The sequence below is a fragment of the Sporothrix brasiliensis genome (assembly GCF_000820605.1).
Source record: "Sporothrix brasiliensis 5110 chromosome Unknown Cont19, whole genome shotgun sequence".
Lineage (NCBI taxonomy): Eukaryota > Fungi > Ascomycota > Sordariomycetes > Ophiostomatales > Ophiostomataceae > Sporothrix > Sporothrix brasiliensis.
In genome coordinates, this window is record NW_024467138.1 from 1,199,663 (window position 1) to 1,227,240 (window position 27,578).

Consider the following 27,578-nt stretch of genomic DNA (forward strand, 5'->3'; position numbering starts at 1 on the left):
TGGGCTGGAGTGGGCTGGCGCTCCCTGGGTGTGAGTGGGGAAAGGCCAAAAAGGCAGGAACGACACAAGGCGAGTCCACACTACAAAGCTAGACACCCCCATACACATCAAGAAAGTGCGGCGTGATAGGCCTGAGGCCGAGCAAGCGTGACCCCACAGGCGTTAAAAGGTGGTCGTACGTGCCGTTCTTACAACCTTCCTTGGCTGCGTATCTAAGGAAAGAGACATGTAAGAAAGATACGCGGCGTGATCACACCGCAGGAGAAGGAGCAAGCAGTCTGGAGGAGATGCACAGAGGCATGTTATCAAGATGCAGCAAGATGCAGCAAACTGCAACATGATGCAGGAAGATGCCGACAAGCACGCCGTTCATGTCCCCGTCCTTCCCCCAGCATACTAGTCCATACCAGCCCACCGCCATGGAGCACCGCGGAAAAACTCGTTCGACACTTGCATGCCCCGGCGGTTTTTCCCTAACAATAGCATGCGACGTTTGCATAATCGTGGTAGCTAGAGGTTTCCTTCTTCAGCGGAAGCATCGGACGAGCAGGAGCGATAGGCGGCACGGAGAAGAGAGCGGGGATTTGAGCTCATCATTTGGCCAGGCAAGGCCATCTGGCGGCACTTGTTCTTACCGCGACGGCATCCAAAGCTGTTTTAGCGCTCCCACAATGTGCTGCAGCGCGGCATTCGGGGGAACGACCTACGCAGAGTCCCCACACCGTAGCTTTACCATAGGGGCCTCCGCTGCCATGCCATAAAGGTCTGTCCAAAACACAGCTTTAGTACGTCTTAGCAAGCATTTCGGGGCTAAAAATCAAGTGCGGGTTTTCTCGTTTTTCTTTCTGTTCACACACTTTTTGGTGTATTGCGACGTAGGGTTGCTCGATCAAAAACGAGTCAGAGCTTCACACATGCCTCCGGGCATGCTTGGCAGCCCCATTCGTCTGGGTGTCTGGGAAGAAGTGGATAAGCTCCATTTACTTGGTGGGCATTCTATGCCGGAGAGTCTTGCGTGGACACAATATGTCGAAGCCAAGAGTTGTGTTTTGCTGTTTTGCAGGAGAGGCAGGTGATGCCACCCGGGAGTTGCCCGTGATCTTACGTCTCACTGAGGCAGGCTCGCGCTTGTCTATCTAGGATCTGTACACAACATTCCTTCCGGTTTGGCTCAGACGAGTCAAAAGATGACACTTCGTTCCTTCCGTGCCCAATGCTCCGCGTCTTTCCACTAATGTAGCCGACTCGTACGACCGTCTCTTCTTGCCCCTACCCAAAGCAAGCACGAGGCAAGAACAAAACAGCTGCCGCTTACAGTTAATACGCAGCTCCCATCACCCTGTTTCTTCCACTCACAAGGCTACCAAAGCTGCCACGATAGCAAAACAGCTGGGCTTGACGGGCGCTCCGACATTCAAACGGCGTGACCAAACACGATATGGCATCGCAGCCAGCTGGGGACGAGCCAGCCCGGCGGAGCAGTGGGCATGGGTCGTGCAGAATAAAGAATTTCAGACATAAGAAATAAGGGGCATGCAGATGATCACTCGTATGGACTTGTTTAACTGGCAGATATCTGACAGTAGGTACTTACTCAGTGCGGCGTAAATTTCGTCACAGAAAGGTGGGAGGACGACCTGCAATGGCAGGTCGTTCTCCAGGTACGCTCGAAGCAACTGCATTTGCAATTTAACATGACTGAAAATAGCACCTCATGCAATCAATGCACTGCATATGTCGTATATGGACTATGGATATAGCAAGTACTACGCAATAAGGGTTTGGTCGAGATAGCGAACCTATCCAGGCAATCTCGGATTCTTGCTGAAATCTGAAGGCTATTTCTGCCACGTCAAGCAAAGGACCCGGCCAATGTCCAATATCAGTTTCAAGGGCGCGGTCACGCTTCCCAGTCGCGTTGTTGCTGCTGGAACGCGGAAGGATGTCGGAACGAAAGGAAGCAAAGAACGAAGCACAAAACAACAAAGGAAGCAACCAGGATACACGCCCATGCGATGGTCTTATTTCCAGCTATTCCGGCCATGCCATACAGGAATGATGCCCGTCGCAGTTCACCCCGTAGGCGCGTTGATGTCTCTGAAATAAGCTGCTTCGTGTTCAGACAACAGATACACAGGCATTACGAGTCCAACACGCCGTTATATGGTTTGCGGTGATTTCATTGCATGCCTTGGATTTCGTACAGAGTGTGGTCCATTTGCACTGCCTCAGTCCTCATCTCCACCCGCCAAAAATGGGTAAAAGGCAGGAGAGGAAGAGGTCGCCAACAAGGCCCAAGAGAGGGCAGGAACAGGGGTGGTTCGGTCTTGCTTCTTTCCTGTTCCAAGCCAGAAATTACTCTTTTTTTTCAAGAGGCAGGAATGACCACAACGAACGGGACTTTTGCTCCAGAAAGCTTGCCCAGGAGGACAACTACCCCCGTATTACAAAGTGGGGAGCAGTGACGCCCGAGATCGAAACCACGTCTTATTACATCCTCGTCTGTCGTAATGGTCCTGCACAACAGTCGAGCACGAATGGGGCTCATGGAGCCTGCCACGTACTCTTTGTCGACACCCCAACAGGAACGAGCAGAGGTGCCTCGAATCTGCTCCGGCGGTCATAGCTTATTGCTACTCAGTTCGACCATTCCAGCCGAACACTCTCGGGATAGGTCGACGCCCAATTTCTGTGCAAACAAAGGTCAGTGGACTCCGTCGAGCTGCTCAATGCGAACGACTACAGGGATCTACGAGCAGAGACAGCACCTGTAGCTGTTGCAACATCTAGCAATCTATCTCACAGTACGCGGCACGGCACAGAAGGTCGATCAATGTTTAGATGGCTTCCCAGCTTCATGAACCGTGTCACGCCGTAGATTCATATATACAAGCTCCAAGAATCGAAAATGGCACACTTTCGAAAGCGCGTTAGAGTCCACCCAATCAACTCGTTGGCTGGACTATGTGTGTTCCATATCAATGACACCAGCGATATCAACGATGGAAGAAATTGTTGCTGAACACGTTGCGCAACTCAGTGTACTTTGGAGGTTACCTACTCCTCAGAATTCAAAGCTCGGTGCTCGAGCCTGCCAGTGTGCCCCCCACTCTGTCGTGCATCTTGCAGTTTTGCCAGACCAGGAGTGTGTCAGCCGGAAACGCGGGGAGACACAGGCCTACTTTGCTTGACGATTGCTAGAAACAGGCTGCATTCAAAACAGAGACTGCCATCGCCAACTCGTCAGTTCACCAATCAATCGACCGTCTGCTGGCGAACTGATGATCATGAAGTAGAATCCTCGACAAGAAACGAACCAAGTGACAGAACAGTTCGAAGGAACTCCGGGGCTGTGCATAGCTCTCGCATTGGCGCCTTTGTTTTATTTCGTCCCAGATTTATCACATACCCCCAGTGATCGACAGGGCGTGTCCGGATTTCCTTGTTCGATGCCTGCCCAAAATGTTCGATAAGAAGCATCTGACGAGGGCTGTATGATACTGAAAATCGTAAAATAAACTGCGACTATCCACTACAACACGATAAAGTGCTGTCCACGTGCAACCAAGTCCTCCCGATATGTGAACTGAACGGCGCTCCTCTTTGTGTAGATAACACATTGTATTCCTGGCCATTTCCATCTTTGATTCAAACTTCTGCCCCGGGTTTGAAGGAAGTAAAATATTGCCTCTACCTAGTTTCCATGCCCATTGCGAAAATTGAATGTAAGGGGCCATGGTGACTACAAAAATGTGCTCACAATCGGCAGCCTATTTGTTTTGGGAGAGACCATTAGTCTGCAAAATCATGACAGATGGTTGCAGATAGAAATCAAAATGCTTTTGTATCTTATTCCCCCAATGCTATTAAATGACAACCGCAGAATGTACTCCGTTTGATGTTCTACTTATGATTGGCCAACCCAGCCAAATTATGCAAAGATAATAAAGGAAGCAAGACAAGACACATGTATCATCGTCAACTTGATCAGATGCCATAGCCCACTAATGGCATCCGCTCACTGGTATGCAGCCCGTTCGTCTGAGTAAGCATACTCTTGAGCAGGCGGGCCACCCATCGCGTACGGGGCTTGCTCCGTGTAGTACGCCGACGCCGGCCTAGGCCGCGCACTGTACTCTCTATGCACAACGACATGAGACTCGGGACGAATGCTGTATTCCCGGACTACTTCATGAGGGCCACGGCGGTCATCAATATAAGCGCCACCTTCCGGCACACCCCGTGCCGGTCCACCATAGATGCGAGGCCCATCCTCTGGGCCGCCGGCATACCCTTGGTAAACGGCAGCATCTGGCGGCCGAACACTACCTACCCTTTCCACATATCGGCCCGGCGGCGGTGCTTCGTACCGAGCAGCCTCGGGAGGCCGCACCGTAGACGCCCTGGTTACGTAGCCTGGGACCGGCGCTGCCCCCTCCACAATATAGCCCCTCTCAGCCGCAACTGGATACTGTGAGGGGGGAGGACGTGCTGAGAATTCACGCCGCGGGTAGTCCGCATATTCGCGGGTTACATATTCCGGTTGCGTGACAACCCTTCTAGCAAACATCGGCGACGTTCTCCGATAGACAATCTCTTCATCGTCGTAGACAGGCTGCGGTGCCTGAGAGCCATAGCGGTCCTCGTACCGGAGTTCTTGGTGTAGACGTGAAGCTGGACGTTCATAGGCCAAGTTCGGGTCGTAAGTGACTGATTCCATTACGGGCTGCTGCGGACGAGGCGGCGGGGCCGGTTCATAGTATTCCCGATCAAACTCGTCAACAACAACGCGCTCTCTAGGCGGTGGGGCCATGGCTACCGGTCGCATGTTCGCCCGCCCGGAACCCTCATACTCGCCCGCAGAGTGCACAGGGTAGCCAGACGACTTCTCGACCAGAGGATGCGTTGCCGCCCCAGCAGGACGCACATTTGGATGGGAAGGGCCCGCCGCATACTGACGCGAGGGCGGACCCGCTGCAATCGTCGGCGCGTAACCTGTGTGGGCTTGCCCATAGCCACCCTCAAGGCTCCGTTGTTCTTCGTACCGTTGTAAGCTCGCACGGCGGGTGGCAGCTGCCGCTCTAGGCTGAACATAATGTCCTCTGTCAACCCGCTCATAGATAATAGGCGCACGAGGGTCCCCTCGTACAGCATGCGTAGGGCCGTAAGACGGGGGTTGCGCAGTTGGACTGTATTCATCCCCCTGTCGACGGTAGATAACATCTCGCGCCGGCGGTCGTGAATCTTGTTTCTGTCGCTTGTGTGGCCGTTGCGCGGGTGGGGCGAGAATCGGCGAGGGAGACTTTGGCTCAAGTTTGATACGCGGTGAAGTCGTGTTGACATCAGCCTTGCGCTTCCCAGCATACTTCTTCTTTCCTTTGCCTTTGTCGGTAGCGCGTCCATCAACATACGGCGAGCTGTCCGGGCTTGACTGAGACGCTTCTCCCCTTCGCAGCAAGGCCACTTGCGCCGGCGTGCCCTGTGATCCGGACTGTCCTCCGGCTGCGGCCAAGGGCAGCTGAGACGCAACAGCCAACGAGGAGATATGCGCTGGTTGGGGAGCTACAGGCGACAAATCGTGTGTCCGAACAAATGGAGAAGAGGGCTGAGGGTTGCCAGCAGCCACTCGTTGGTGGGCTGGAGAACTAGAAATGCCACTTCCACCACTTGCAGCCTGAGGCCCTCCGAGAAGCCCGGGCCATGCGGAAAGTGCGGCAACGGCCGCTTGTTGTATCTGTTCAGGTGTTGGGTTCATGGCTGGTTGTGGTGGAGCGGCTTGGGTGAGGGATACCGAGTCAAAGTTTGCTCCCAGCAGAGTCGACAGTAGTTCAGCAGGCAGCTGCCCAGACAATTCAGAAAAAGTGGTAGCAAGTTGCTCAGGTGGGACCTGTTGAAGCGCAGCCAGGTCTGACTGTTGTGCCGGTTGTGGAGAAGATGGGACATAGTCGAGTTCAGGCTCGTAATCAGAGCCCTCCTCCATGGGCATATCGTCGCGGTCGGACTCGGCTGGGACCCGGGAAGTGAGGGCGAATTCGGGTGTGCTGAAGTTGGACGAGTAAAACGTCTGGTCATCCGCAGACTCCGCAGCTGCACTGGACGAAGCATTTGCCTTTGGTATTGCCGAAGCACCACCCAGGTTAGTGATGAGACCTTGGGATAGAATTGCCACTGGGGGAGGTGTGAACGTCTTTTCGAGCTCCCGCCCCCTCCGCAGGACGTCGTCCACCAAGAAATCAGCCTGCACCTCTTCCACCTTTGCCTTGCCTCGCAGGTTTGGTGGCTCCCGAAGCAAAGCCTCAAGTCTGGCACGTTGCAGTGGGATCTCCGATAGCGAGATATTACTCGGCGACACAGCACGCACTCCAGAAGCAAAGTCCAGGCCAGAAAGAGGTGCAGTTGTGTCTGTCCCGTCCAACGACCGGCTGTTCTGCACAAACGCAGCGAGATTGTTCCCGGCAATTATACTGTGCGCTTCATGACCAGCACCATTCACCCGCCCGGCGCCTGTCTCAGCCGTCGGTGTTGTAAGTGTATCGTGTGCATGTTTGCTGTTGCCAGGTCGCCGCTCTGCACCGGGAGAGAGCTTCGGACTCGCAGTGCTCGTGGTCGAGGGTGCAAGGTGTGGTGGGATCTTGATTCTTGGGTGCTTTCCAGACGTGATGCTCTCGCTCAGCTTTATGATTCTGTTCAACTCCATCATGCGATGCAGATCGTCTTCTGTCATGGACGCGCGAGGGGGCGCGTCCAGTTCCATCTCAATCGACATGGCGGGCAGCCAAGGAGAAACAAATCGGACGGCGTATCAAAAAGACCTTTCAATGGAAGGTATATCGGTCTCGCAGCGCACTACGGCGGCGTGTACCTGTGAGGTCAAGGGCAAGAAAATGCAAAGAGGGAGAAAAGGGGGGGCCGGCGACAACAAAAGCCGGCGCCTACCATGCGACAACAACAGACGAAACAAAACGAGACGTCGCTGGCCACATCTTTTTCCGCGCGTCTAACTATCCGCGCGCCAGGCCAAATCAAACGGCGAATATGCCGCTATGCCAAAGGGACCCAGCGCAGTCTGGCGTGAGGCTGCCGGAGACGAAAGTCAAAATCGCTGGTTGACGGAGATGAATCAAACAAAGCTATGTTTGGCCGAAGCGAACTGACAAGCGGCAAAAACTGGCAGGCGCAGCAAAACAAAAAAGTTGCGCAGTCGCGACCCAGCGACTAATGAAGTGCTGCAGCTAACTACAGCACGGACCACCTGACTATGCCAAAGTAACGGTGGAGCCGTTTTATCTTATCACCTTAACAGGCAGTGACGACCGACTTCACTGCAACGAGGCTTGTACTTTCGGTCTTGGTTTGACTCACTCGGCAGCTATGGGCGTGTCAGTGTATATTACAACGCAAATACCCGTTATAGGTTTCTATCAATTTGATTTTTTATGTTCTTCATACGACAAAAATCCTGCGGCCTTCTCCATACAAATCAATTTCGAGGACCAGACAACATCTGGCGACAACAAACTCAATCTTCGTCGCAATTCTTAGCGCTCTTGCCCGTTGGCAGCAAACAACTAAAACTAGCATTCCCCGCCCACGTGACACGGTTAACAACGGCAGCTTCCGACATCACGACTCTCAAAGGCCCGATCTCGCCAGCTTGTCACCATTCCGATAGCTCAGACAAGCAACACGCTGTAGGTCAAGCCAAACGTACGTGTTTGTCATGCTGAAAGCACTCTCTGCTCCTCTTGCTCTGCTTGGTTCAGGGCTCCAACGCTCATTTGCGATACAGAAGACGGCATATTATTGTTACCGAAAACAGAACCTATACACAAAAGCGACCAGGATGGGTGACGCGACGTCACTGCCGGGCGAGGCCACGGAAGGCGCCACACGGGCACCGAAAAAGGTCTTATTTTTGTAAGCCGCATTTCACGCGTCCCGAACTGACAAAGCCGACAATGCGACTAACATTGACGCCCGCCTCCAGTGACATTGACAACTGCCTCTACCCAAAAAGCAAGTATCAGACCTTTCGCTCTCGCCTATGGTTATGATTCTCCCTGGAAATTTCACACTAACCCCCCTTTGTCTCTCCAGGCGCAAAAGTCCACGACCGCATGGCAAAGCTCATTGACGAGTACTTTGCCAACCATCTGTCTCTACCTTGGGATGAGGCTGTGCGACTGCACAAGGAGTACTACCAGAACTACGGCCTGGCCCTTGAGGGCTTGGTACGGCACCATCAGATCGACCCGCTCGACTACAACGCAAAGGTGGACGATGCGCTGCCGCTGGACGAGATCATCAAGCCGAACCCGGTTCTGAAGCAGCTTCTACAGGACATTGATCGCGACAAGGTACGGCTGTGGCTGTTGACCAATGCATATGTGACGCACGGCCGGCGCGTGGTTCGGCTGCTCGAGATCGAAGAGCACTTTGAAGGCATCACATTCTGCGACTACGGCTCAACACCGCTGTTGTGCAAGCCACACAAGGACATGTTTGCGAAAGCGATGCGCGACGCGGGCATCGAGCGGGTTGAAGATTGTTTCTTTGTCGGTACGCATCATACCTTGCGACACTAGGCTTTGCAAACCGAAACTAACATGACTATAGACGACTCGTACATTAACTGCAAGGGCGCAAAGGAATTCGGCTGGACGGTGGCCCACCTGGTCGAAGAAGGCGTTACCTCGCCACGAACACCAGCTTCCCAGTTCCAAATCAGCACCCTGAGCGAGCTGCGGACTATCTACCCGCAACTTTTCAAGAGCAGCTCTTCCTAAGATGGCCCAGTAACGAGACAAATCCGTCTATGTGAAGAGCTGCATGCATTTGATTTGCGTGTAATGATAGAGCAACGTGTTATGGTTATTCGTGGCTGCACACATAGACTTGCCGCGATACATTAGATCAGAGACCCTACAGGCGGCCCTGCTTGGGAGTGGCTTCTTAATAGAGCATCTGCGTTATGTTTTTAAGAAAAGCTTTTTTTTCTTGCGTCAAATCAACCATGGGGTATCTAGCTTCAAAGGTTTCACTGTCCAATTACATCTCCAACCACCGGCGTCTATGGCCGCTTGATACTTCGGATCACGCCGTCCAATTTCGCCAGCATTTCGTCTCGCTCACGTACCGCCTCTTTCCGCTGCATCTCCGCCACTTTTAGTTCTTCCTCCAGCTCACGGATCAGCCTCTCTTGGTCTTGTTCTGTATTTTCGAGGCCTGGAAGACTGCCGATGAGGTATTCAATCTGCTGCTCCTTATAGACAAGGTCGCGCGCCAGTTCTTCCTGGCCTTGCCGGAACTCGTCCGCGGGAATTGCCTCGACTAAAAAAAAGAACAGACGAATGTTAGCACAGAATAATCGTATGTTATCTAACGGATACCATGTAGAGGACAAACCAGTTAACGTCCGAGGCTGGCTCTCAGTCTTCTGCTGCTCCTGGATGATGTCCGTCGGTCCCAGCTTCTCGAGGTTGTGGTGGCGTTCGAGGAAATAGAGGCACGCCAGGAACTGATGCGCAAGCTGAAGACGAAACGGTCAGTGGCAGCTCGTTTTATGCACATCCCCCATTCTATTTCGCCTGCTAGGGCTCGCCCATCGCGGTTGTTGTGCGATAAGAGATCGGGTGCAGCATACCTGGTCCACGGCATCCTGCACTTGCGACAAACTGTCGGCCGTCTTAGTTTCTGCCATGGTCGCAGCTGGGGGTCAGGAGCACGCGCGCAGAAATGTAGCGCAGTATTCGTGAGTGAGTCGGAAGTCGACGACAGGTTGATACGTTGGCCTTGGTACGACGGACAAAGTACGACGTAATTACAGTGTGCTACATCAGTCGTTTTGGGCACGCTGAATGCCTCTACAGTGCGCAACCAGACGCCCCAGCATGAAGGACAAAGCGTGTCGTGAAGAGGCACTGTGGCGGTGCTTTGTGGCTTGTGCAAGCTCCAATGTGGAATTATCGGGTTCCTCAAAACGGGCTAGGCGCTCGCACCTGCCAAAACCACGCAACAATAAGGCCTCCACACCTGTTCCCAGTAGGGTGTCCTGCGCCCCTTCCACCTCCTCCAAGCTTTCGCTCTGGCTCCTTCCAGACCTGCCAGCTTGTTCTTGCCGTGCCCGCTGCCCAAATTTGGTTGCAGCCCCCCAGCAAAGCTTCGTCATCTCCTTCGCCTTCAGTGTTCACCACCTTCACCCCCATCACCCTCACTCTTTTCTCTTTTGTTTTGCATCGCCATTGCACGCCCTCTGTGTCGTGTGACCCCATTTCCCCCGTTTCCCTCCCCTTTGCCTTTGCTTGCTCCGCGACCAAGCTGTATTGTCCTCGGGGGGCTTCGCCTACTCCTTTTGCATTCTTGGATGTTTTAGCTTTGTTTCTCTCCTTTTCTCACCCATTTCTTTTTTGTCGAGCTTTTTCTCCATTCGCCTACACTTTCTGTTTCTGCTTGCACGACATTTTCTATCTCGAGCTATCTAATTCCCAATTCTTGAGGGATCCGTCCATCGTCTCTGCCTCCTGCGATCCTATCGTAGCCCGACGCCCCTATCGAGTTGATTCCGAGGCTGCCATGTATTCCAACTCCAACTCATTCCTCGGCGGCGCCGGCCTTCGCCCCGGCCAGCAGCAGCAGCAACCTCTGTATGGCACCGCCTCGCCGTTCGGCCATCAGCAGCAACAGCCGCAGCAGCAACAGCAACAGGGTCCATTTGCGTCACAACCGACTGGCTTCGGCCAGGCACCCCTACAGTCACAGTACACAGGCTTTCCTGGCGTTCAGGCCCAAGCAACCGGCATGCCTCAGCAGATCCCCGGTCAGCTTCAGTCGCAGTACACCGGATTCCCCGGTGCGGGCGGCTTTCAGTCGAGTGCTGCGCCGCCTATGCCTTCGATTCCGGCACAGTTCCAGCAACAGAACCAGCAGCAGCAGCCTCCACTTCCTTCGCTGCCACAACAGTCCTCGAGTCCCTTCTCCTCTGGACCGTCTCAAGGCCTTGCCCCCCCTGCCGTGCCGATGAAGCCCCAGCCGACCGGCTTCCAGGAAATGGCTGCTTCGTTCCAGACCGGCGGTGGTACCGCAGCCCGCGCATCGGCTGCCCAGTCAGCTAAGCCCTCGTCGAAGATCCCGAATATCCGCCTGTCCTTTATCACAGCCCAAGACCAGGCCAAGTTCGAGACCCTGTTCAAGTCAGCAGTCGGCGACGGCCAGACCACGATGAGTGGCGAGAAGGCGCGCGACTTGCTTCTGCGGTCGAGATTAGATGGCGACTCTTTGTCGCAGATCTGGTAGGTCCTTGGCAGAAGGAGATTGGGATGCAGAAGCTCAGTGGAAGCAGTTTTTTGTGCAGCATACTAACTTTGTGTTTTTTGTTTCTTTTCATAGGACTCTCGCCGATACCACCCGCTCCGGACAGCTCCATTTTCCCGAGTTTGCGCTCGCAATGTACCTGTGCAACCTGAAGCTCACGGGCAAGACGCTTCCCTCGACTCTGCCGGCCAACATCAAGAACGAGGTCTCGAGCATGGTGGACATTATCAACTTCAGCATTGAGGATGACAGCGCCAACGGTGCACAGTCTGCGACCAACGCGCCCGACTTCTCTGGTCGCCAGACCACGGCTTCCCCGCCAGCTATCCAGCACCCGCAACCGCAGGCTTCGAACTCGCAACTGCTCCAGGCGACGATGACCGGCTTTCCCGGCCAGCAACAACAGCAGCAGGGCGGCTTCCTCAGCCAGCCGACAGGCTTCCAACCGCAGCCCACTGGTTTCCAGGGTCTCCAACAAAACCCCCAGGCCGCCGGGTACAACGGCCCTCGTCCTCCTATGCCGCCAATGCCCACTGGATTTGGTGCTGCGGGCGGTGCTGGCATGGCCGCGCCTTTGAACGCCCAACCGACCGGACGGCCTGGTCAGTGGGGTCTGGTCAACACTCCTTCGACGGGCCTACCGAACATCGATATTCTCCAGGCACGGATGATGCCGCAGACTGGCCGCGATCAGGGCAACACAGGAAACTTCACGACGGCCGGTCTACAGGGCAATGCACAGATTCCGTGGGCCATCACGAAGGGTGAGAAGACCACCTACGATGCCATTTTCCGTGCTTGGGATGGCATGAACAAGGGTTTCATCGCCGGTAGCCAGGCTATTGAGATCTTCGGCCAGAGCGGACTGGAAAAGCCCGACCTCGAACGTGTGTGGACCCTGGCTGATCATGGCAACAAGGGCCGTCTAAACCTGGATGAGTTTGCGGTCGCCATGCACTTGATCTACCGGAAGCTCAACGGCTACCCTGTTCCCGCACGCCTGCCTGCAGAGCTCGTTCCTCCGTCGACCCGGAACTTCAGCGAGTCGCTCGACACGTTGAAGAATCTGGTCAACCAGGAGTCTGACTATCGCAAGAACTCGGGTGCTGCTCTGCTCCCCCAGAAGACGGGCGTAAGCTACTTAAAGAGCCACTCGTTCCGTGGCAGCGGTGAGGCCTTTGGGTCGAGCCGCAAAGACGGTACTGTGTTCAAGAACGATGACGAGGCAGTCAGCTACAAGTCCAGCGCCCGCCGCAGACTTGGCGGTGGTAACGAGTCGCCTCGGCCCGACTCCCCGTCTTCGGTGACGTCCAACGACGACCTAACGCTGGAGCAGCTGCGCAAGAAGATTCGTGAGAAACAGGTGGTCCTGGACGCTCTCGACTTTAGCGACGAGAAGAACGCTGAGGAAGATGAGATTCTCGACAGAAAGGACCGCCGCGAGGCCGACGAGCTTTACCGCCGCATTAGACGTATCCAAGAGGACATTGACAGCCACCCGAACGCGTCTCTGGTCAGCACCAGTGGCAACTCGGATGCCGAGCGTCGTACCCTGAAGCGCCAGCTCCAAACTTTCACCGACAAAATTCCCAGCCTTGCGTCCCAGGTCCGCAAGACAGAAAAGGCCATTTCCGACGCTCGCCTTGAGCTTTTCCGTATCAAGGACGCCAAGGCGAACCCGAGCAATGCAGAGCCTATTGTCGGCACTGGCCCCGGCGGTGCCGTGACTGAGTCTGACCGTGTCAAGGCCCGCGCCAAGGCTATGATGCGCCAGCGCACCGCCGCTCTCCGGGGCGAGAAGGTCGAGGCCTCGGATAACGGCGCAGATGCCGCAAGACGTCTGGAGGAGGAGAGCTCCAAGATCCGCAGCGAGAAAGAGAACAACGAGCGAATGGTCCAGGACGTCGAAGACAGCGTCCGTGAGTTTGCCTCTGGCATCGAGGATAGTATCAAGGACACGGGCAGCAACTCCACTTCGGAGCACGAGCGCCGTCGTTGGGAGGATGCGCTTGGCGTGGAGGATGAGGTCCGTGACTTTATCTTTGACCTCCAGCGCTCCAGCCGCTCGAACCGCATCCGCGCTCAGGACCGTCGCCATGACGCGCTGACAGCGCCTGCAGATGCCGGCCCGCACTCGGGCTCCCCTAGCACCTCTCGCGTCGAGAGCCCGGTATCCAGCTCTAGAACGGCAACACCGACTGCGGGTGGCTCGTCCTACTCGGCCTACAAAACGCCTGAAGAGAGGGCCGCCTATATCAAGGAGCAGGCCGCCCAGCGCATGCAGGAGCGACTTGCTGCTATTGGTATCAACCGCCGTGGCGAGTCGTCTGCGCAAAGGGCAGAGCGTGAGCGGACGGAGCGCGCAGAAAAGGCACGTCTGGCTGACGAGGAGACAGCCCGCCGAGATGCCGAGCGCAAGGCCAGACTGGCCGAGGAGCAGGGCATCCCACCACCGGCTGCTACTGCCGCTACTGCGGCTGCCGAGACAAAGAGTGCACCACCCCCGCCGGCCGTCCGCAAGGCACCCAAGGTGGAAGAGGAAGAGCGCCTGGAACAACAACAAGCCAAGACCAAGCAGATTGAGTATGTTTTTATGCTCCCTCGGGTTTCTCGAAGGTAATGACTAGTCCAGTTACTAACTGTTTATAGGACCAACGCTAAGGCGGATGAAGACGAGCTGTCAACTGCCGAGCAGCGTCTCAAGGAGCTTGAGGAGCAAGTGCGGCTGGGCAAGATCAAAAAGGAGGAGGAGAAGAAGAAGAAGAAGGCTGCCCTCGCCGAGGCGAAGGAGAAGGAGGCCAAACTCGCTGCACGCCGGGCCGAGATCGACGCGGCCAAGAAGCGCGAGGAGGAGCTTCGGCGCCAACTGGAGTCGATGGACGCCGATTCAGACTCGTCCGACGACGACGAAGGTCCGCAGCAAATCACGCCGCAGGCCTCGACGCCCACGCTTGCCAGCAGTCAAATTAGCAACGACCGCGAGGTCGCACCTACGGCTGTCGTACCTCCCGTGCCAACGTCGAACGGCAACGCCACGTCACCTGATGAGACCAAGGCCGAGAGCCGCAACCCGTACTTTAAGATGCTGTCGCAGTCCTCTGATAGCTCTTCTGTTACCGGCCCCGCTACGGTTGTATCTCCGCCTGCGTCTACGGGTCCCGCAAGCGATGCTTCGACCAATCCCTTCCACCGCATGACGGCCAATCCCATTGCGGCCGCCGCCCCTGCTGCCCTTCCTACGGGCCCGGTCTCTCGTAAGCGTGCTGACACGGACGATGGCTGGGGCTCGGATGCGAACGACGATGAAGAGGAGGACTCGGACGACGACGATCGGCCTGGCGGTAAGAGCGCTGCCGAGCTGGCGTCCCGCCTGTTTGGCAGCATGGCGCCTCCTCGGCCGCTGTCAGCTGTGGGTGACAAAAACACGAGCGCCTCACCTGCGTCTGTGAGCTCACCCACTGTGCCTCCGCCACCTCCTGTGGCTGCGCCCGACGTGCCTCCTCCTGCACCTACTGCCGACGCGCCCGAAGCGCCTGTGTCTGGTGCGCCGGCATTTGCCCCTCCTCCTCCCCCGATTCCCATCTTTGAAGCTCCGACAGCTCCCCCTCCGCCGCCGCCCCCGGCACCGTCAGCCGATGCTCCGTCTGCTCCGCCTCCACCTCCACCCCCGCCACCACCGCCAGGCGGTGCACCAGGAGCCCCTCCTCCGCCTCCTCCCCCCCCACCGCCAGGCCCTCCTCCGCCGGCAGCAGGTGGTGGCGGGGTGGGTCAGCTCCCAGCTGCTTTCCTGAGCCAGGTCAAGACGGGCATGGCTCTGAAGAAGACGGTGACTGTTGACAAGAGCGCGCCTATGTCGGGCGGTCGCGTCCTGGACTAATCTAGATGATTATGCCGTGTGCGAAGTAGTCCCGCGCCTCCTTCTTTTATCCCTACTAGATCGGGACTGCGCAATAATTCTGATCCTATAGTTGGTGCTTAGTTGGATATTCTCCATGCTATAGGGTCCTTTTCGTCCATTGCCTTTTTTTATGTTTTCTGACTTTGCTTTGCCCGCTTTGTTGACTGAGGGCGTGGTATTTGGCGATGCGTTGTGTTTTCTTTTCTCTTCCTTTTTTTTTCTTTCGGAGCTGCCGCTTACCCCGGCGACCAGCGCCAGCCGAGGCGATACGACAGAGTAAGGGCGGGAAAGAGACTATCTCAGTGGGAGGTTTGCTCGTATCAGTCCTGTTGGCAACACCTTACTGTCTACCCTGCGCACGCCCTCTCTATCTCGCTCACTTTCTACCGTCTGTTTCCCTGTTCATAATTTTCTTATCAAGTTTGTCAAATAAGTTCCGCCTGATACATGTCTTCATTAGCCTTCGTTTATGTCTTTTGTTGGTTTCTATGCTGGCGTCTCTCGAGAGCCAATCCCCGTCGCAACACAATGTCAACAGACGTGGTGGTGAGTAGTACGATGGGAATACGATGGGAATGGACGACGAGTGAGTTCGTTCAGGGTACGGTACGTCGGTTGGCTTTACCAACTACACGACCTAATGCCATACTCTCCTTGTCTCTATCGTCGTATGGCATTTGACGGCTTGCGGCCTTGCCTAGTCGTGACGACATGTTGGTATCGTGAGATAACCATTGTGGAGGTAGTACCTGACGTTTGTGCTCGTAGTACCGGCGGTTCTTCTGTTTGTCGACTGTATATGGTTATCGTCTGTGTGGTTAACGAGAAAACATATGATTGGCCCACATATGGTTGTTTTATTGTCACTTATGTTATATGTGTGTTTTTGATTTAAAAAATTCAGCAATATAATAAAAATTAATATATTTTTCTTACCATTATTATTCCGCCGGTATGAAAAAAAAACCAGGCCTCATATCATCGTTCCCATTATGTTGTCCCCTCATGCAAAAATATTGCACAAATATACGTATAAGAAACAATAGAAATGAGCACCTTAAAATACCATACTGGAAATCCGTGTTTTCGGGATACCGCAACCTTAACGGCCCACCAAATATAAACTGTAAATAAATTACCAGCCACCCTAACTCCTGTGGTCAGCAATATAACCCACATACGGTGCACTATGTTTGTTAAAGCACCGGGCCCGACATTAAGAAAGAGCAACTCAACGGCGCGGTGAAACAGGTAACAACGAGTAGTGATGGAAACACACGAAATATACGTCGTTGACGAACCGAAACGAAACAGAGATACCATGGAAGCTGGAAACATGCCACCCCACTAGACGGACTCACTGAGAATTCAGAGCCTGGATCTGGGCCATGGACGCTTTGTGCCTCCGCAGAAAAGAGTACACCTGCCCATCCCGACTGCGGCCTACTAAGAACAAAGTCGCCATGCTTGTTTCCCTCTCCCTTGCTGAAAATGTGCACCTTGCTACTCTCTCGTAGTCTGTGCTGAAACAAGGCCTCCTGAAACGAAACTTGTATTCCTTACTGCCACTGCAACAAGCCTCATTACTGCATAACCAGCCAGGAGGAAGAACACAGTCAAGTTCGAGGAGTATGCGAATAGACTCGGTACTCGTCAACCGCGCCGACCATCTTAAGCGGAGGAGGCGCCAAGACGTGATCCTTGATGCCAACTTCGGCGGGGATCGGCAATGTCACCTCAAGCCCGATTGTGAAAATTTGCTACGAGGTGAATTGTGGGATTGTGGAAAGCCCTCCATACACCGCAATAAAGTCGCTTTCCCTGTAAAATAAATTTCAACGGGCCAGCTGGTGTTGCGTGACGCGATCTCGCGATGTACTGGACGCGGCCAGGCTTGCTGGACCCATCTATTTCACAAGCCGACAAACTAAGCCGGACTCGTCGTGTCCCCGTACCTCATCTCTCTTCCGGCTCTCAATCTGTTCTTGTCGGGTGCAAGACCCATTTTTTCACACATGGATCGTCCCTGGCCCTATTAGTGGGCATTCGTGTCTTAAGAGCATGGGGTTGCTTTTCTTTTTTTTCGCCGTCTCTTGCTGTGCGCTTTCTCGTTTCGTCACTTCCTCGGCGAGCTCGGTTTCCACGAGGGCTGATGACTGGGAGTCGATGGACGAGAGTTTCGTCCAAAGAGGGGAACGGCGCCGGCATCGAGAGGGAATATGGGCCCTCTTCAGTGGCGGCAGCTGATCCTTCTCGTCAAGGGGCAGGGTGAGGCATGAACATGCCATTTCGGAGAGTGCTCTTAATGGATGCAAAATGCTCGTCCGCCCTATATTCGTCGTCCCACTGGACCAGACCAAAGCGGCAGCGTAAAGAATGGAGCGTGAATAAGGTGACCAAGGTGTTCGGCAAGTTAGACCGAAAGCAAGAGTCGGGGAGAACGTTGCTCAAAGAAATGTGGCACCAATGGCTGTGCACATTCGGAGCACCCGTGACAAGGGCGAGAAGGACACAAAGTGGTGATGTTCGTGCTGGAATGGTGACTGCTGCTGACTGCTTTGCTTGAGACATCGGTGAGATTGCGACATTCCGCTCTGACGAACCCCCCTCACCCTCTCTCTGCTGCCTCCTCCATGTTCCTGGCAGAAGTTGCGTGGTCCGATCTCGATGAAAGCCCCCGTTGTTCGTCGTACGATGTGATTTTGTACGGACTTCTTCGACGCTATTTGACCCGTTTTTTCCTCGCCAATGTGGACTTACGAAGTAGTTAGATACGAATACTTTGTCGGACACACAGAAACAAGTCCTCTGGCGCCGATCGTGATGTCACACATCGCCTTAGCACACCGCGACAGTACACGGGCAGGCAGGGTCAGAGGGTCTGAGAATCGGCGAGATTGGGAAAAGGGCCAGCTGAAGAGAAGAAAAGAAGAGCAGGAAATCGGAAATCGACATTTTGCCCAGACCAAGGGCGATCCTTCTCGATGACCAGTCGAAGATTTCCAGTTCACAATTGCTGCTTTCTGGCCCCCGTTTCTGGCCGGGTCGACGGCTCGCAAGGCCAGGCCGCTTTTCAGCGGACAGATAGACTGCCCGTTCGATCGGATCTCCAGGCACTTCGGGCACCGCCTCGTCGATGTTCCAATGCTCTCTGGTCACCAGAAAGAGCCTCTCAACGTGCGGAACAGATGGAGAGCGGAGGCTGCCTCGGGTCGATTCTGGAACGAGGGCAATTGATTCTCTTAACCAGTCAATCAAGGCCTGACAAACCTTCCCGCCTTGACCCCAAAGGCATGCCGCCCACTTGGTCTCGGCCATGGTATCTGATTCCGATAGACAAGACGCGCCCCCTCTTTTCACTTAGTGACCTGCATGCACTTTGTAGCCCACCCCCTGTCTCCTTTCGTTCGATCGCTGCAGGCGTCGAACTTGTGGCATCGTTGGTGCAAATGAACCGAGCGTGCGTTGTCTCGTTGTCTATGTGAAGTTTGGTCACCATGTCCGGAAAAAAGGCGACGTGATGGGCGACACCAGGAAAAGCCTGACAAAACGGCTGGTGGGGTTTTTACGTTTCTTTTCTGTCGTTTCGTTTTGAGACCGCGATCCCTGGTCTTATTTGCTCCATAAGCATTTCGGAAGCCTCGTCAGGGAATGCGATGAAGGATTTTCTCGTTCGTTTTTACGGACTATGTCCCTCGCACCTCGCTCTTTCCTGGTCCAACACCGCTCTTTCCTTCTTGCAAGGCCACACGGGAACTCGACGACTCCTTTACGAAACGAAGGAAAGAGCGGGATATAATCACGTCAATCAATCAGCCAAAAGTGCAAAATGCTGTTTGACGGGTGTATCTGTTTCGAGAGAAACACCTTGGCAGAAGCCCGACAATGACACGAAATCTTGCATTTTGTCGCCTTTTTGTCGCCTTTGGTGGTGGTGGCGGCGACCTATTGGAGCCAACGGGAATGCGCCGTTCGTTTCGCAATGCGGACCCCCATGTAATATGATTGGCTGACGCGACATTTAAATCAAAACAAACGAGACGCGTCTGGTCGCGTTTCCGCGTTTAGTACAAAACCATCCCCCGCTCGCGGCTCATACACCACCATTTTTGTCACCCACTTTGACCTCTTTTTTTGCGGCCCAACAGCACTTTGGCCGCAACTTTTGCCTGTCGATTCTGCTTCACGGCTTTGACCACCATACATACGTCCCTTCTTTGAACTGGCACCCACCCTCGCTCCCTCGCTTGCACAACGTCCAACCGGTTGCCGCATGATATTGACCTGCAGATAAGTAGTTATGGGAGTGTGCTACCTCGTACGGAGTATCCTTTTGCTTGGTAGTCTGGCAAAAGCGACTTTGTAATACTTCCCGCCCCGTTTTCTTCGCATAACGCACAGGCGACACAATGCATTTCCGGTGGCACACACAGGTGAGGCCAGTTATTTGAACAGGCCGGGCGGCAAGAGCAGAATGCAGAGGAAAGGAAAGGGCAGGCGTATCCGAGATGGCCCACAATCCCACCCATGACCACTCGCATCTGAACATGGCAGCCCCCGAAAAAGCCCATTGCTCGTTCGTCCACGTATTGTGTCTCCGACCTTCCCTTCCAATCATCCTGCCCCGCTTCCATCAATTCCAAACCATCAGATTGCGCCTACTTTCCTCTCTACTTTGGTCTCCCTGCATCCGCTCGGATCTTGTTCGAGGTCGCGGCCAGTCTTCTCCTTTCTTCTTGTCCTGCCCCGCTTGCTTGGGATGCTCCTGATTGAGGGCGCTTGATCGTCTTGTGGTCTTTGTCATTCGCACGTCGCCTGATCCTCTCATTTATCCCGTTGTAGTTGCTAACCTCAACCTTCATGCTCTTGCCGCCTCGTTTTGTCATTCTGTAGCGTCGTTCTTTTGCGTCCGTATGCAAACGGCAGGTCACGTAGGACGATACGGCGCATCGGGCAGGTGCGTTTGGAGAAACGAGGTCAAGAAATAAGAGAGAGCACCATGGGGGCCAAAGCGGCGGGGAAAGGGTAACGGGCGGCTTTGCTTATCACTTCGTAGGATGTTGTGCCTTTTTCCTTTCAGCGCATCCCATACATGCCTAATTTGGCACTTATGAGACTATCGCCCCCGGCTGAAGAACGGCGCAAGGGAGGGAAAGTGCTCTCAATGATGTCTTTGATCTTGCCTCCGTCAAGACGCACTTCTAGATTGCGATGGGGCTCGACGTCGCTGCTGATCGTTCTTACCTTTGCAGTTTTGCTCGTATCAAGCCCTTGCTTCACGTCCTGGTCTGGCAGCCGCCACCAACTTCCCGAGAAAGAGCCTGCCTCGCGAATCCCTGTCTCACCATTAAAGCACCGGCATTTCAGACAAAAAGCGGCTTTGAATGAGGATCGCAACTGCCTTATCAGTTCATCACTCGCCTTTGCGCCGTAGTACTGAATTCCTTGGTATTACGCCGTCGACGCGGCCGGGCCACAAATCAGCAGCTGGTAGCCTGCAGCTTGCTCGGCCCCGGGAGAGCTCCAGGGACAAGTATCGCCGATGGCGACTGCTTCTGCTCTGGTACTGGCATGCATCTTGACCAGGTCACACGTCCCTCTTTTGGCCAACTGGCGGCACCCAATGTGCATCGTGCCTTCTTTCCGCCGCCGTCATCATGTCCCCGTACTCTGTAACTTGTGCTGCAGTCGCTTGCTCTTGCCCGTTTGTTCCTCCGTTTCACCCTCATGGCGCCGGTCGCATATGCCTATTGGCCCCTACCACGGTCGATAGAAGAGACGAAAGATTGGTCTTCCGCAAAACGAGCCGGCAGAGGGTTAGAAGAGTCGTATTAACGGGGGAAAAGAGAAGCGAGAAGGAAAGACCACTTGCCCAGCCCATGCCGACGTGTCAGCCTACGCCCCTGCTGTCCAATCCACTGGCCGCAAAACCTGCCCCACACCTCCTTCCCTTGGCCACACCCCCCTGCGCGTTCACGTTCCCAACCAAAGAAGAAAGAAGGCAGGCTCGCAGGCCAGCAGAAAGAAGGAGCAAAATGAGACCTGAAAGAACAGAGGACGAGACAAAACCCACTTAGGCCGGGTCTCAGGCGGCCTTTTCTGCCAAGTACAGAATACTGCAGCACTGAACGCCAGCAGTAGAGCCGGGCTGTAGCGGGTGTGCGGGTGTTCTGGCCCTGCACACCCTGCGCGGCAATCTGCGGACAGAGACGGGGTACCTAAACTGGTCCTATTTTTACCTGTCCATTGAAGGTATCTTACCACCCCCAAGGCCGCTCCTTCCCTATCCAACGCCCGACACGTCCATTCCGTGCCCTGTACGTCGTTCCTTCCCTCTCTGCCCAGTTCTCCTTTCCCATTTCCTCTCTTTTGTACACTCTTTCCCTCCTTTCACTCCGAATCTCTTACCCCCTCTTTTCCTTCTCTTTTCCTCTTTTTCTGACCTTTCCCTTTTCACTTTTCACCTCCGCAACCCAGCATCACGACATTTTACGCTCGCACGCATTTTGCTCTGTCACTTCCCCTCGCCTGCTCCTCGAACACGCACTCTACCCGCTCGTTTCGACTCACAGACTGAACATTACTGTACTTAGACGCCTAGCGGTTTTATACGTCACGCCAGGAACACGAAGAAAAGAACGACCAGAACGCGGACCGTGTCCAACAAATTTTCACACCGCGCTGCCACCGTCCGTCCTCCTACGCGAAGCCCTGCTTGGCTCGATATACGCAGACCGACTCAAGATTCACATAACCGAGTACGTGGACGTCAATCACTCGTCGCTTTTTGTTCGAGTTCTTCGAACGCCAGAAACCTCGACGCGTCCAGACCCGCTATAAGCGTAAGTGCCCTCAGCCTCCTTTTATGTCACCGAATCTCGATCATTTTCTCCCCTAGATGGCCGTTACCCTTTCCGCGACTGGCTATGCTGCGTTATTTCTCGAAAGTCTTTAGTTTTTCATACTGTCTCTCTTTCACAAAACGAGACTTCTCATTCCCCTTGCACACTTGTCCCCTTGCTTTGCCTCGTTTGCCTTCCAGCACATCGAATTAACACGGGACTTAATGGACAGCCCTTGGATATCCCACATATCCGGCTTCATCAGCAGCCCCTTTTGACCGACTCCAGTCCCCGACCTTCTTTGACGGAACGGCCGCGATGGCTCTGCCTCCGCGCGCCGATATGTCCGATATGTCAGACCCCATCCAGATTTTTCAGGACAATTTTTTCAACCCGGCTACACCTATGATCAGCCACGCTCCCATGCCATCGATCTCAAAACCACCGCAACGTCGCATTATGCAGAGCGGCTCTTTCCAAAACGGCAACGGGAACACCCCTTTGGGCAACAGTACCGGAAACATCATCATCAACCCTCCAATGCAGTCCACTATGAGACAATCGCCCTCAAAAATGGGCACTCCTTTGATGTCCACATCGCCCCTGAGCCCCCTCAAGGCCTCCCAGCGCAGCAACCTGAACGCCGTCTCCTTCAACCCGCCTGTGGATCACACAAAGCCCACAGACTCTTTGCAAAAGAAGCAGCCTCTGATGTCTCGCTTCCAGACTGTGGCCCAGAAACCGGCAACGACAGACGCGAACTCGATTGTTCCCGCAGGCCCGGTCATAGGCTCCTTCACAATGGGCAAAGAGAACAACTATCCCATCATCTTCCCGGCTCCACCTGGACTCAACCTGTCGATCGAGAACTACTACCAAAAGACCCCCGGCAAGCGCTTGCTTGAGCCAGCACCGATCAAAGACGGACGGCCTCAGAAGAGGGCGCGCCTGGACGAGGAGCCGATCCCTCCGCACGATGCGTTCCCGCCCATTATTGACGACGGACTGAAACCTGGCCACAGCTATGCTACGCTCATTGGCATGGCTATTCTTCGTTCCGCCGGCCGGAAACTGACATTGTCACAAATTTACAAATGGATCTCAGACACGTACTCGTTTTACAATCCCCAGGACGCCGGCTGGCAAAACAGCATCCGCCACAACCTGAGCTTGAACAAGGCTTTTGTCAAGCAGGAGCGCCCCAAGGACGACCCGGGCAAGGGCAACTACTGGGCCATCGAGTCCGGCATGGAGCACCTGTTCATGAAGGACAAGACCGTCCGCAAGCCGATGGGCGACAGCCTGCAGGTCATGTCAACCACTGTCATGGAGCCCTCGCTCCCGCAAATGCCTTCTAGCTTCCAGGAGCCTGCTCTCCCGCCCCAACTACCGCCCATGCCCATGACTATGGTCGAGCCGTCGTCTACAGCACCAATGACCAACTCGCACTCCACCAGACAGCCTGAACTGTCTTCGGATGCTACTATCATTGCTTCTGACACTGCCGCGCCGGAGGAACAGCAACTGCCGTCAGCCGAGGAGAAGAACACACCGATCAGCACAGCGGATGCAGTGGACATGTCGGCACTCGAATCGTCTCAGTACTCGCCCATCCCTGCTACTGCTCTGCACTCGTCGCCTCCCATCTCCCGGCACATTGAAGCCCACAGCGGAACACCGCCGCCTGTGTCAAGAGCCCTTTTGGCTTCGTCGGCACAGCGGTCGCGGAAGAGGAAGTCTGTTTCGATGGATGATAGTGGTTACATCTCCTCTCTAGAGTCCTCTGCCCTCCGCTCCAACCAGAACGCTCGCCAGCTCCACGAGAGCGGCGACCGGTCAAGAATTAAGCGTGGCCGCGCTGAAGAAGAGATTGCTCGTCTGCGTGCCTCGTCGTACGACAGCCCGACAAAGAACCGGTCTCGTAATGGTTATAACCCTGGCTCTTCCTCACCTCTTCGTCACGGCCACCGCAACGACAGTGCTTCAAGTCGTATGCCTCCGCCACCACTTACACCTGCTGTGAAGCTCAAGGCGCCAATGAGACCGCCTCCATCGGTGTCACCGGGCACCAACCTTCGCATGCACCGCGACAAGGTGCAGAACATGCTGGCATCGCCGCTGCGGAGAATGGCCTCGGCATCCGATGATGTTCCGGGATGGGGCAGCCCATCGGGTTTCGATGAGTCGCTGTACAACTTTACAGACGAGTCAGAATTCACCCTGGACACAAACAACCTGGGTAATGCCTTTGAAATTTTCCAGGACGATGCTCTTCCCCACCTCTTCCCTTCTGTGCACAACGGGTCGCCAATCAAGGCCAAGGCACCGTCCAGCAAGCGGTTGCGCTTGGACCGGTCCTATTCTGTTAGTGCACTGTCTGATGTCACCAACGCTGCTGCAAGACGCAACATTACATCGGCACCTTTCCTCAAGGTGCCAAACCAGTCGCCCGGTGGCCTGTCGGTTGACACACCCAGCAAGTTCTTTGATGGACTGGGTTCGTCTCCCAGCAAGTTCTTTGAAATGCAATCGCCAAGCAAGTTGCCACGGAATGGGTCCGGCGCCGCTGCCCACTCCCTGGCGGCTGACAATGGCCTCGGCGACGAGAACTCATGGCCTGCTCTGGACGACATTTGTGCCCCAGAGTTCCTCCAAGAATCGGATGACTTTGCTGGTTTGGACATCCTGCAAGGCTTCGAGAAAATCGGCGCCAACATCCAACCACAGCAACTCGTCTCTGCTCCGCTACAGCCCCGCCTGATGCCGTACCCTCAGCATCAGCAACAGCAGCAGGCACCCAGCCGCAGTGGCAAGGGTGCACAGAAGCCCACCTTCGGACGCAGCTTTACTTCAACATTTTAAAAAGTAACGACGTTTCCACTCACGTTTTCTTTGCTATCGATACTATTTTCACGTTCCCTTACACCTATGAATTTTCCTACCCTTTCCTTTATCTCTTGGCAATGATTTATGATGTCTCCGAAGAATATAGCGGTTAGCAGCAATCACGTTACGGCTTCAGGGGTGTTTGGTCTGCGTTTTGCTCTTACTTTCTACCCTACTTTCATTTGCTATGGTTGTCCCCTTTCCCGCTTGTCTTATCTGCAGTATTGTACGCATTTTTTGTTTTTCTTATTCTAGGAGGATGAAGCGCCTCACGTTGTTTCATTTTTGCACTTGCGAGTTTCCTTTGCCCTTTGAGCGTTTACCTGAAGCCTGGTTTATATTCCCTTACTCTTGTTATTTGCCTGCTTTTGTTTATCTATTTGTTATGGACAACGGTGTTGGGAGAGTCCCTCGACGTTCTTTTGGGGATGACCCGGGAAATGGCTTGCCGTTTTATTTTTTGCACTTTTATTGACGTTGGGCCTCTTTGCTATTTTAGGAGTTGAATTAGGACAACCAGGGCAGGGATTACAAGATTCGGAAGAACACATCTTGGGGACCACGGGCGTCAAACCGATGCAGATATATGAACGAGCACAACCAACGCTGGCGCCAGCGGTTTTATGGCTTGATTATCAATGAGTTTTTTTATTTTGTTATCACACTGTAATGACATACTTGCAAGGCGCAGGCGGTTTCTTGTTACGTAGTGATATTGGTATTGGTCTGTATAGAGTGAGTATCGGATTGATTCTCTTTACAGAGTGTTGCTTAATGTGTCATGCACATAGTCGCCTTTGCTCCCTGGCAAGAGGCGAGCATCAGCTAATACATAGGGGACAGACATAAACACGGAGACAATATGGCTGAGAGAATAAAGACTGCGACTGCAGGCCCAACCTGCCTGGACAGTCTGCCTGTCATAAAGAAACGCCGTATGGTGATAAAAAAGTACCAAGAGACCAAAGAACCAAAGATGCCAATGAAGAAACGCCGACGCCCACCCCGGATCGCAAACGCCTGAAGACAAGGTATCTCTATAATATGGGTAGTGCACAGCGCCGTAGGAAAAAAAAGATGAGAGGGCACGGAGGGCGAGACGTGCTCTTATATACCTGCGAGCTCGCCGCAAGAGCAGAATAGTGGAGAAGTAAGGTGAAAGAGTCCAAGCACAGACAGCCCAAACTGAAGGCATCTACTAGTATATGCCCATCCGTGCTGCCCAGCCGGCCTCTTTCTGGTTGACATTGATCTGGTACGGAAACGGGTTCGACTCGGAGGTGGTGATGGGTGGGATGTGGTCCTTGTTGGCGTTGACGGAGGTGACGATTTTCATGACGGCGGCTAGAAGCGTGGACTCCATGGCCTGGCGGACCTTGGCCCGTTCTGGGCTTGTTAGATGCGGCGAACAATTGTGCCGTGATTCAAAGAGGCAAAAGGCAAACGGACGCAACTTGACTCACCACTTTCTGTGCGCGGCTCGGCCACGGTGACTTTGACTGTCCAGCTCTCCCAGCACACTTCCTCCTCGCCGCGCATAACATACCACGCCTTGCGGCGGCGCTTCTCGAAGAACTGCACCGAGATCTGGCCGCGGCCGCCCCGGCTGTTGCTGCCGCCATGGCTGCCGTCGTTGATGCTGGCCGACTTCTCCTCCTCGAGCTGGCGCACGAGCATCTGCGTCCGCTGGTCGATCAGGGTCTCGAGTTCGTTGTCGTCAATGTAGGGCAGCGTCAGGTCGAGGACGTTGCGGGTGCGGGGCATGACGGAGGGGAAGAAGCGGTGGAAGAAGATGGTATGGAGGATGCCTGGAGGCGTTAGAGAGGTGAGATCTCGAGATAAAAAGAAAGGACCAACAAATCAACAGCATAGCAGACGGGGTCCTACCCCGAACAACATCTTGGACAGACGACGGATCGACAAAGGCCTCAACGTTGAAGTCAATCGTGCGATGCTCCATGGCGGGAGGAGGACTAGGACGGGGACAATGGGGGATGCGCTCTCATCTGTGGGCTGTCGGTGAAAATCACATGTAATTGGCGTTGAATAAAAAACAAAAAAAAAGAATTGGTAGAGTTCGGTCGAAGAGCTGGGAAGGAACTCTGGACTGAATATCGCAGGAAATCACCGCACGGGGAATTGATGTGGTAATCGATTTTGCGGAAGGAGTGAGGGGTTGAACGCTGATAATGGCTGAGCCGACCGCTTTCCGTTTCCAGCGGCAAATCTGGAGAATGGAGCCAGGTAAGGCCCGTCGGTTTGGGGGGGGGGGGGGGGGGAGGAGCAGCCCGCGCGACAGCTGACTATTGACTGGCATGTTGGATACGTAAAACGCTGGACGAGAGTCTAGCTCGCTAAGTAGGAAGGAGACATGGGAGAGGGGAATGGCCACTACGCGCGCCATATGGCCGCACTGTTTGCCGTATTGAACAGACAAAGAGCTGTTGACAAAGCCGCCACCAAACGGCGGGCGGCAGGTGCAAACCAGCACAGGACGAGATGGGGAAGCTGCGACTGCCAGCGCCCGGCATGGGGTCAAGCCGGGTTCGACTTTCTGTGACTGCCAACTCCTTCTCTGCTGCCCACGCTAGAGTTTTAGCGCGTGTATTTTGGGGGAAGCAGGTTATGATGGCACTGGCACC

At 54.6% G+C, this 27,578-nt stretch overlaps 7 protein-coding genes across 7 annotated transcripts; 3 read left to right on the forward strand and 4 right to left on the reverse strand.

The window, feature by feature from the left end:
* Positions 1–4,018: 4,018 nt before the first annotated feature.
* On the reverse strand, positions 4,019–5,094 carry SPBR_09045 (uncharacterized protein; the record flags this gene model as incomplete). The annotated part of the gene is made up of 2 exons (XM_040767171.1): positions 4,019–4,995; positions 5,046–5,094. The coding sequence occupies 2 exons, from the start codon at positions 5,092–5,094 to the stop codon at positions 4,019–4,021; spliced, it is 1,026 nt and encodes a 341-aa protein (XP_040618152.1).
* A 657-nt stretch (positions 5,095–5,751) lies between these two features.
* Positions 5,752–6,766, reverse strand: SPBR_00829 (uncharacterized protein; the record flags this gene model as incomplete). Its single annotated transcript, XM_040759148.1, has 2 exons — positions 5,752–5,757; positions 5,792–6,766. The coding sequence occupies 2 exons, from the start codon at positions 6,764–6,766 to the stop codon at positions 5,752–5,754; spliced, it is 981 nt and encodes a 326-aa protein (XP_040618153.1).
* A 1,351-nt stretch (positions 6,767–8,117) lies between these two features.
* Positions 8,118–8,786, forward strand: SPBR_01007 (uncharacterized protein; the record flags this gene model as incomplete). Its single annotated transcript, XM_040759326.1, has 2 exons — positions 8,118–8,559; positions 8,617–8,786. 2 exons carry the CDS (start codon positions 8,118–8,120, stop codon positions 8,784–8,786), a joined length of 612 nt encoding a protein of 203 aa, XP_040618154.1.
* Positions 8,787–9,070: 284 nt separating this feature from the next.
* Positions 9,071–9,700, reverse strand: SPBR_01023 (mediator of RNA polymerase II transcription subunit 21; the record flags this gene model as incomplete). Its single annotated transcript, XM_040759342.1, has 3 exons — positions 9,071–9,330; positions 9,406–9,529; positions 9,644–9,700. The coding sequence occupies 3 exons, from the start codon at positions 9,698–9,700 to the stop codon at positions 9,071–9,073; spliced, it is 441 nt and encodes a 146-aa protein (XP_040618155.1).
* Positions 9,701–10,572: 872 nt separating this feature from the next.
* SPBR_00043 (actin cytoskeleton-regulatory complex protein pan1) lies at positions 10,573–15,187 on the forward strand (the record flags this gene model as incomplete). The annotated part of the gene is made up of 3 exons (XM_040758364.1): positions 10,573–11,288; positions 11,386–13,893; positions 13,960–15,187. 3 exons carry the CDS (start codon positions 10,573–10,575, stop codon positions 15,185–15,187), a joined length of 4,452 nt encoding a protein of 1,483 aa, XP_040618156.1.
* Positions 15,188–22,368: 7,181 nt separating this feature from the next.
* Positions 22,369–24,912, forward strand: SPBR_00216 (forkhead transcription factor; the record flags this gene model as incomplete). Its single annotated transcript, XM_040758535.1, has 1 exon — positions 22,369–24,912. One exon carries the CDS (start codon positions 22,369–22,371, stop codon positions 24,910–24,912), a length of 2,544 nt encoding a protein of 847 aa, XP_040618157.1.
* Positions 24,913–26,134: 1,222 nt separating this feature from the next.
* SPBR_00970 (uncharacterized protein) lies at positions 26,135–26,896 on the reverse strand (the record flags this gene model as incomplete). The annotated part of the gene is made up of 3 exons (XM_040759289.1): positions 26,135–26,322; positions 26,400–26,744; positions 26,824–26,896. 3 exons carry the CDS (start codon positions 26,894–26,896, stop codon positions 26,135–26,137), a joined length of 606 nt encoding a protein of 201 aa, XP_040618158.1.
* Between the last annotated feature and the right edge of the window lie 682 nt (positions 26,897–27,578).